General features: G+C 45.3%; 1 protein-coding gene across 1 annotated transcript; it reads right to left on the reverse strand.

Annotated features, from left to right (window-relative positions):
• Positions 1 to 230: 230 nt before the first annotated feature.
• On the reverse strand, positions 231 to 7,983 carry SUMO2 (small ubiquitin like modifier 2). The gene is made up of 4 exons (XM_066586148.1): positions 7,826 to 7,983; positions 5,056 to 5,187; positions 2,789 to 2,860; positions 231 to 890 (listed from the first exon to the last, which is right to left on the reverse strand). Exons 1-4 carry the CDS (start codon positions 7,844 to 7,846, stop codon positions 828 to 830), a joined length of 288 nt encoding a protein of 95 aa, XP_066442245.1. The 5' UTR covers positions 7,847 to 7,983; the 3' UTR covers positions 231 to 827.
• Between the last annotated feature and the right edge of the window lie 1,270 nt (positions 7,984 to 9,253).

The following is a 9,253-nucleotide window of genomic DNA, read 5'->3' on the forward strand; positions in this document are numbered from 1 at the left end:
TTTATATATCCTTTTATGCAGCTTGACAAAGCGAATAAGTTTGCAGTTACAACGTTTCAGGCCAAGTGTGAACATCTGGACTGTTTCGATAAACCTAATGAGCATTTAGAGAAAAAAAAAATTCCTGTGTGCTGTCCAACCGTTTACTACTATCAGTCCATAACTCCTTAAAAGTTCTCAGGTTTCACCCCCATATTGATAAAAGGGAAAAAAACCCCACAACAAACAAGTTTCTTTTAAACCAGGTTTATTTAAACAACAAGATGCCGGAAGGGAATTTCTACCTAAGATTTTTCAGCTTTTTACATTTTTTCCTATTCACCCAGCTACATGTAACAGCTACATACAAAAAGTTATAAAATCGTAATCCGTTCAATAATAAAAAAAAGAAAAAAAAAAAAAAAAAGTGAAAGATACCAATTGAGAGGTGGGCTTGCTCCCTTAAGAATTCTAACCCATTGACCACCAGAGGTGTCACAGTTGCTGTTTAAGGCACCCCAGGCAATAACAGTTGAATATCTGTGAGCAGTTGATGGGCTTGTAAAACAAAAGCAAAATAATTTACTGGAATAAAAGTAGAGAGCATAGCAGTATCGGGTGAGGTGGGAGACTGTGCAAAGCACCCACCATCTCAAATTAACTTGGTCCAGAATCATAAATGACAGGAAGCAAAGATAAAAGGAAAGGAGAGGGGGCAGGTGTGAAAATTAACCCCTAGAATAACACACATCCACCCTATATTATGTACAGTATGGGAAGGGGGATGATGGTGAACATAGGAAACTGAACAGTGGAGGCAGTGGGTGAGGGACTGGTCAGAACTTGTTCTAGAAGTTTCCTCCCGTTTGCTGCTGGAAAACATCAATCGTATCTTCATCCTCCATTTCCAACTAAAGAGATAGGGAAGCAAAAAAATATATATATTAGGCAAGAAATTTAGCAAAGGTTGGTTTTCTCAAACTAATTAAAGCAATACATTCATAGTAATGTTTTCAGTGACAAGTAAAAGTTTTAATTGCCTCCGATACTTGTGCGGTCCAAGGCGCTATTCACACTGGTGTTACTGGTTTTGATCACTACAGGGTCGGGATTCACTGGTATTCATTATAAAGTGGACTCTGCATAACGATCATTACTACAAAATACACAGAAGCCATGATGCTATGGAGAATGTAGCCCTAGTTGTCACCCATAACGATCAAACATGCACACACCATGTATACTTAACCCCACTGGATGCAAGTTTACATCCTCGCTAGAGGGTACTTAAAACACAGTAAGACGTAAACTTACGTCCCCATTACTGGTGCGGGCTCAGAAGCTGAACTCTACCACCACACAGTGGGAGCCAGGCATTACTGATAGCTGGCCTCCTACTACAACAGCGGGGATAGATACCAGGTATCCCCGCTATGTAGATTGCAGCATGCAGAGGGTTCGGAGGAGCAGCACACTCCCTCGGTGATGGCATCAGCCCTCTGCAGTGTAATCCTGGAGGGCTGATCTTTCACAATGGAAACAGGACTCTAGATACTAGGTTTATAGTTCACAAGTCCGGCAGCACTCAGTCAGTAAGCAGTTTCCAGCAGAGGTGTGTTTTAATATGCAGAGCCACATTCCAGGGATCATGGACCTCCAATTCCCTCCAACGTCCACACAATAGCAAATAGTGGCAGCATCAGTGGTGTTTAAATAAAGTAGTAAATTATTGCTCCATGTTAAAAAAAAAAACAGGCAACGTTTCGACTACTCTAGTCTCTTAAGCCTCAGGCTTGAGAAAGACTATAGCAGTCAAAACGTTGCCTGTTTGCGAATGTTCTATTGTTTGAATGTGTGAGGAATGTGGCAAATTGTCCGTGTGGATGACTATTGCGGATTTTGCAATTCAAACCTAGAGACCAGCCTTAAAGGAGTTATCCGTGGAAAAGACTATCAGGATAGGTCATCAATAGTTGGATCAGCCGGGTCGGTTGCTTGGGACCCCGATTGTCTGAGCGAGCGCATGCTGTCAGAGCCGCAAATACAGAGGTCGGAGTGGAAGTCTCTGCGCCGACCTCTGTGTAGTGTCCAGCACTTATAACTGCAGGCACAGCTTGTGCTGATTTCGATACAAGCCGTGCCTGCAGTTACAAGCACTGGCCACTACACAGAGATCGGCACAGAGACTTCCACTCCAACCTCTATATTTTAAGCTTACAGTCAGCCAAAATCCCCAATTCCTTTCCCACGTCAGTGTTACTCATTTAGTGTGCAAGTGTAGATTTATCAGTGTTAAACATCATTCTTTAAGTAAATGAGGTTAAGGATGTTTTTAAGCCAATAAGCCTTGCTTTCTGAAGTTCAGCACTTTTTGTAGCGCCCCGATAAGACACCCTATTGAAAGACTAGTGAATTTTTACTATAACCACCAAATACGCACACCGTGAAAATAGTGAGTTTTTTCATGGACCAACAATTACATAGTGTGAATGAGCCCTCAGTCAACCAGATTTTTTTTATATTTGCATCAAGTGAAAAACCTAGAAATACTATTCACTGAGTGGATCCATCAATTGGAACGGAGGACGCCACTCAGACAATTCGTCAAACATATATCCACCCGATTTTGACTGAGCGCAGTTTCGAACAAAAGGAAGAGGTAACAATTCTATTGTTTTTAGGTGCCCAGACGCCATACACAATACCTATATTTGAAAGATTGCTACAGCGAGTATCGCATCATCTAGGTTATTATGTAGGGTACTATCCAGTTTGCACCAAGTAAGCTTTGATAACAAGAGTTACTCACCTGTGCTGGTGTATCTGTCTCATTAATAGGCTGGCCATCAAATCGGAATCTAATTTGCCTCATTGATAACCCCTAAAGACCAGAGGAAAAAGAAAGAAATAGCATGATGATCTTAAGAAACTATAAAAATGCAGTATGTTAGTAACTTGTCCTCCAGACTCTATACACAATGGTAAGGCACCTGGGGTTGGGGGAGAGTAGCATAATGCTGCAAGCAAGGTACATAGTAACATTAAAGGGATTGTTCAGGATTAAGGGGAAAAAAAACAAAAAAACATGGCTGCTTTCTTCTAGAAGCAGCGCCACATCTGTCCACAAGTTACTGTTACTATAGTTCAATACACTTCACTTCAGTGGTGCTAAGCTATTTGGAAGAAAGTAGCCATATTTTTCTAAACCTGTACAAGTAATAATCAAGACGTTGCATGTACCCTAAAAATTATACCATAGAAAGCTACAGCTTGTCTTGCAAAAAAAAACCCTCACCCCCAGTCCATTGGCAACATTTTTTTCTTTACTGTGCAAAAGTAGAAAAAAAAAATAAAACCAAGTTTGATACAGCTGTATTATACTGATCAGGAGAATAAAGTTGTGAATGCTGGAAAAACAAAACCCAATAGAAATATATAAAAAAAAAAATATAAAAAAATAAAAAATAGAAGAGCCAATTTTTATTCAGGATCTTTGGCCCTTTATACACACATTAAGTGTGGCATTACACCTGCCTGAATAGGTCTTACATAGCAGTATTCTGTATTTGTAAGACAAGGAGTGGAACCTACTGAAAAGATTTGCATCTCTTCTGTATCTTGGATATAATACTGGCTTTTGCTTGCAAATGCAAAATGCTAACAAAAAAATAGTGTGAATTTGGCCTTAGACCGGCTTTGCATCAGAGTATTTGCACGTCCAATACACAGAATAGAGAACCTTGATCTTAACGGGTTCGTTTCCATTTCTGTATTTTGCATGCGCATTTCAGTCAGGCAAGAAAAGATAGAACATGTTCTATTTCTCTGCAAATTTGTGCATTCAAAGGCCCCACAGAAGTCAATGAGGGGGTGTGCAAATGTGTGCACAATACACAAGGACATGCATGAAACACTAAGGCCGACCTCACATAGGCAGACTGGATTGTGCAGGTGGGAGGCCCGTAGCGGATTCTGGCTGTGGGTGCAGCGGGCGACCCTGCTTACTGGAATAATCTGTATTGCGTATCACCGCAGCGGCTCACCATTGGTTATGCGCAGTACAGTTTTCTTTTTTTGAAATGTTTGTATTTCCTGCACTGTCGCTATGCGGGTACTAGTAGCCCATATGCAATGTTAAATGGATATGTGCTGTGGGTCAGACGGCCTCCAATGAGCTCAATGGAGGCCGTCCGCAGTAAAATAAAGTATGCTGCAATTTTTCCTCGCGGAATTTGTATCCGCGAGTGTGAGCAAAAAAGCGGAAGTACGTTCCTTTGAAAGGCTGCGTTTTGCTGCGGATCTTCTGCACGGACACTGATCAGATACCACAAGTGGAATCCACTTGTGTAATCCAGGCCTAACTGTGCAGGGGGGGGGGGGGGGGGGGGGGGGGGAGATCTGGAACTTAAGACTAATTAGCCGTTTCAAGTAGCGAGTCTCTTTGCTGTGTACAAATGGACATGTCGTAAGGGCACAAAAAGTACAGTAAAATACGCTGACGCTCGCACAGAAAAAAAATTAAATTATATAATAAAAAATATATTACTCCGCAAAACCAGTACGCTTAGGCGCAAGCAAATTTGCGTATGCTCCGGATGCTGGCGCTAAAGTCAGTCTGCATGTGCAGGTAGGAACAGTTCCATATTAAGCACATGAAATAGGGATGCCAGAACAAACTGGGCTTGGTGACCTGCAGATAAGGACAACGAGGCGGTGCCCAGACTATTTCCTTATGTACCTACAGAAGAGCATCCTTCATTTGCATGATCTAAAAATATGGAAACAAGCATGTGTAGAAACTGGAAGTGACCTGTTACAAAGTAAGGCTCTGTTCATAACACATGAGCTTCTACCTGATATACTGTACACCAGTAGTATTTACTGACATACCACTGTATAGAGTATAGTGTGATGTATAGTAAGGTGCAGGAGACTTACAGACATAGTAACACACACTTGGGGTGAGTGTACGCAAACAGTAAAAACATGACAGGAACATTATAGAATCCCAGAGGGTTGAAGCGGCCTCCTCCAGTAAGGCAGACAGCGGCCAGCATGCTCGGAGAACGGACTCACCTGTCGTTCACAATAAGCCTTCATGAGCTTGTTGAGCGGTGTATGTTTTTTAATCTTGAACTGGACGACGGAGCCATCCTGGCCGGCTACCTTCAGGTTAATGTGGTCGTTGTTTTCAGTTTTCACACCCTCCTGCAACATGAAGAAAGTGTACCGGTTACAGCGCCGCCAACTGGTCAGCTTATAGCCCATTTGCTACATAAAGCCCATGAATGGCGCATTCACGTGTCGGGGAAATGCTGCGGTTTTGTTGCAGAATTTCCACAGCAAAACCGCAGGTTAGAGTTCCAGCAGCAAAATCTAAGGCGTTTTTTCCTCCCCTTGTGAGCATGATTTGCTTTAATAGTACGTTTGCAGCATTTCTGCAATGTGTGAGCGCACCCCTAAGGGCATTTTCCCTCCAAAAACTTATCACCCATCCACAGTATGACTGCCACCATCTAATCGCTGGGGTCCTTAGGGAACGTGAGAACGATGGTCCCCAACAACTGGAGCGGTGGTACACATGTGACCATTCAGTCTTTTTTGTCCCATTAGGGGACTTAAACATCTGCATCTTTTTTTCATTTTTCTAATACATCAGTATAGTAGTGCATTAGAAACACTAAGAATTCAGCCAGAAACAGAGCCCCACAAGCCACTCTAGTCAAGCCTCCAGGTGCCATAGCAACCCATCGAGACCATGCGATCACAATGCAGGGATCCGATGAGTAACAGAGGGAGCCCCCTCCCTGTCTTACACGCTGCAGTTGCATGGGCCATGGAGTGAGAAGGGATAATAGTGGGAATTGAAAGACTTTGGTTCCCGATATTAGAGCAAGTGCCCGGCTGTCTTCCAAAACATAAGTATGCGTTGGGCTTCTAAAGGAGTGCCTTTTTTTTTTTTTTAAATCACGCTGCAGAAAAAAAGAAACACTCAACGGCCGCCGTCACATGCCTATTCATGTATTTAGGCACACCTTGGCTCCTCCGTGACCTAGACAGTGGCTGGACCTGGTATAAGTCGTACATAAATGTGTTGGTTTAGCTTAGCCCCTCCCCCTCCTGACAAGCCACACCCCTTAAAAACCATTGTGGAAGAGCAAGTTACAAAATTTTAGTGCCAGCATCATAGCTGCCTTGGCTAACTGATGGAGGTTACAAGTCATGCAAGCAATTAACTGTATTCCTGACTCCCAATCACTGCATAGAGCCGGGAAGGAGTGAGCGATCCAGAGGTGGGAACTATCTATGAAACTTACATGGATATCCTGTGAATGTGCTTAAAGGGCTTTTCCCATCTGAAACACTTAACCCACCGTGCATACTCGAGTTTAAAGGGGTTACCCCTCTAAAGCCACCCATCATCTATGCACAAGGAGGGGTGATAAACAATGATTGCTGCAGGTCCAAAAACTGGGTCCACTTGTGACTAGTGAGCGTGACCACCGCTCTAGACTATACTACAGGCAGCGGCGTTCACATGTGCACCACCACTACAGCAGAGCTCACCACCTGAGGCATTTTATCCAACAGCGCCAAGTATCGCTTTGTGTGGCCATATGGCCACCTGTAAGGCGGACGGAGCTGAACGAAAGCGGGTGCAGAGAAGGCTACCAGGGGGTAACTGAGGAACAGGTAGATTGTACTACCAAGATGAGGGGTCAAACTAGCAGTTAAAAGATTTGGAGAAAACAAAAAAACAACAACTGTGGGGCGACGTAATTCCAGTTTACAGATCTGTGGATGGCCAGGACAATCCCTCCACCCCATGGCCTGTAACCACCTATACATCTAACTGAATGAAGGTCTCCCCATCAGGCAGAGGGTTCCTTACTGTAACAGCAGGCAGACTGGTAACTTTCTGGCACAAGATGTGGAGTTGCTGAACTTCAAAAAGGCTTGAACAATATAAAGCTTATGGGAAGTAGATCTCTGGAGATGGGACGTCGATCCAGGGAATTATTCTGATTACCATTTGGAGTCAGGATGGAATTATCCCCAAAAATAAAGTAATTGGCATCCACCTCAGTAGGGGGTGGGGAGGGAAAAACAAGACACCCCAAACCACTTTTTTCTGGATCAACATTGTGAAGAGTTCTAGGCTGGACATGATGGAAAGGCATGGTTTTCAATGATGTAGTTATAACTTGGCATTCCTATGGCGGGCTGCACAGCAGGGGGGCGGTCATGAGCCACTAGGTAGGGAACGTTATACTAGGGGGGGGTTCAGGATGCACGCTGTGGAATATGCTGGAGCTACACTAAGATCATCCCCCCGGGGTCCCTCCATACATCACCTACACATAGTTAGATACATCTTCAGTGAGAACATCCCTTTAATAAATCTCGCATCATGGGTTCCCCAGCAGCCTCCCCCACATTCATTATAGAGTGCCCCCACAAGTGCAGTGCCACCCCCAGACCCCCCTGCCGGCATCTCCCATCGGTGACTGTAAGCAGCTCACCGTACAAATCAACGGCCGGGGAACCCCAGGAAGCCACTGGATCCCAGCGATCCCCCAACTGCCGGCCATACACGGTGATCGCCCCCTGTAATAGGCTGTAAGTGGCTCCATCGTGCGACGGAGCTAACGGCCCACGTTACAGCCCCTCACAGCAGCATAGCCTCCCACAAGGCTTCCTCCATCCCCTCTCCCCCTCAGCGCCTTCTCCATCCCAGGCCTCTATCCTGCCCGCAGCAACGCCATCACCTCTAGGCCTCACTGCGCCCTATACAGCCGGCACAACGGCCCCCGCCCGGCTCTTCTACCGCCCCACACAAGCTGACCTTTGGTTTATCGTCCGCCATGCTGTGGAGAATACCGGTATCCGGTGGCGTCGCCTCCTCACAAAGAGCCTAAACCCGCGCGGGTCGTCTGCCGGGAGAGCGCACGTACAAGCTTTAAGAAACACTGCGTGTTGACGTGCGCGGCCCCGAGCGGCCCCTCCCACTACGCAACGTCACAGAATCCCGCTCTGTGGACCACGTGGTTAGAGGACTGCGCATGTGCGACTTCTCTAGGACTGGAACTGTCCTGTTGAATTTGTGTTTATTTGCATTGTGTTGTGTAACAGGTTGTCGTGCAGGAGCTGCAGCTGCTCTATCTGGGGGAGGCTGTACTAGTTTACACAAGTGCAATTGTGCACGCAGTGTGCATTCATTTTAATGGGTTTGTTCGCATGCGCGTATTTTGCGTGCACATTTCGTTTGTGCAAAAAAAAAATGCACAGCGTGTTCTGCTTTCCTGCGTATTGCGCAAACATAGCACATATTAAGGCTACAAGTGCAGTTTTCGCACGCGTAATACGCAGTACCATTGTTCCATACAGTTTAAATGGGTTTCGCCATGGGCGTAACTAAAGGTTCAGGGGCCCCCTCCTCTATCTGTATCTGTACCCGTACCCATACCTAAACCATGCTGCACAGAGGCATAGCTTAAAGCCTTTGGGCCCCAATGCAAAACCTGTAACAGGGCCCCAAACTATAATGCTTTATTCATAGTACAGGGCTCCTTATATGGAGGAGAGGCCTTATGGGCCCCCTAAGGCTCCTGGGCCCGGGTGCAACCGCATCCCCTGCACCCTCTATAGTGACACCCCTGGGTCTTGCACATAATGCGAGGAACGTGACCACAGACAGAACTGCGGTATGCACTATCTTGGCACGCATACACGTCAAAATGCTGTCTGCTGACACTCCCCATACACTGAGTACACATGTAATTGTATACTTGCGTGAGAAAGATACACACAGCGCATTGTGCCCGTTTTAAAGAGAGGCCTTACACTAATTTAACCCCTCAGTGACCAAGCCTGTTTGCGCCCTAATGACCAGGCCAAATTTTAGAAATGTGACATGTCACTTTAACATAGAATAACTCCGTAAAGGTTTTGCATATCCAAGTGATTCTGACATTGTTTTTTCGGCACATATTGTACTTCATTTAGGGCTCATGCCCACGAGATACGCCCGCAGATTTACTCCGCGGGAGTACCGTGGTGGTAAACAAAACGGGCCCGCTGATGACTGTGCAAAAACGCACGTTTTTCCGTGGTCTCCATGAATACTATATTGATCAAGACCTCCTGCGGCGTAATTCTGCGGAAAATAGAACATGACACGATTTTTTCCCGCTGTGGAAATCCACGGTAAAATTCTGCGTGTCAGCATTAGCTGGCGGAAAAGCTACTAGGTTCAATTGAACCGAATAGCTGC

This window comes from Eleutherodactylus coqui, chromosome 13 (assembly GCF_035609145.1).
Source record: "Eleutherodactylus coqui strain aEleCoq1 chromosome 13, aEleCoq1.hap1, whole genome shotgun sequence".
Classification (NCBI taxonomy): Eukaryota; Metazoa; Chordata; class Amphibia; order Anura; family Eleutherodactylidae; genus Eleutherodactylus; species Eleutherodactylus coqui.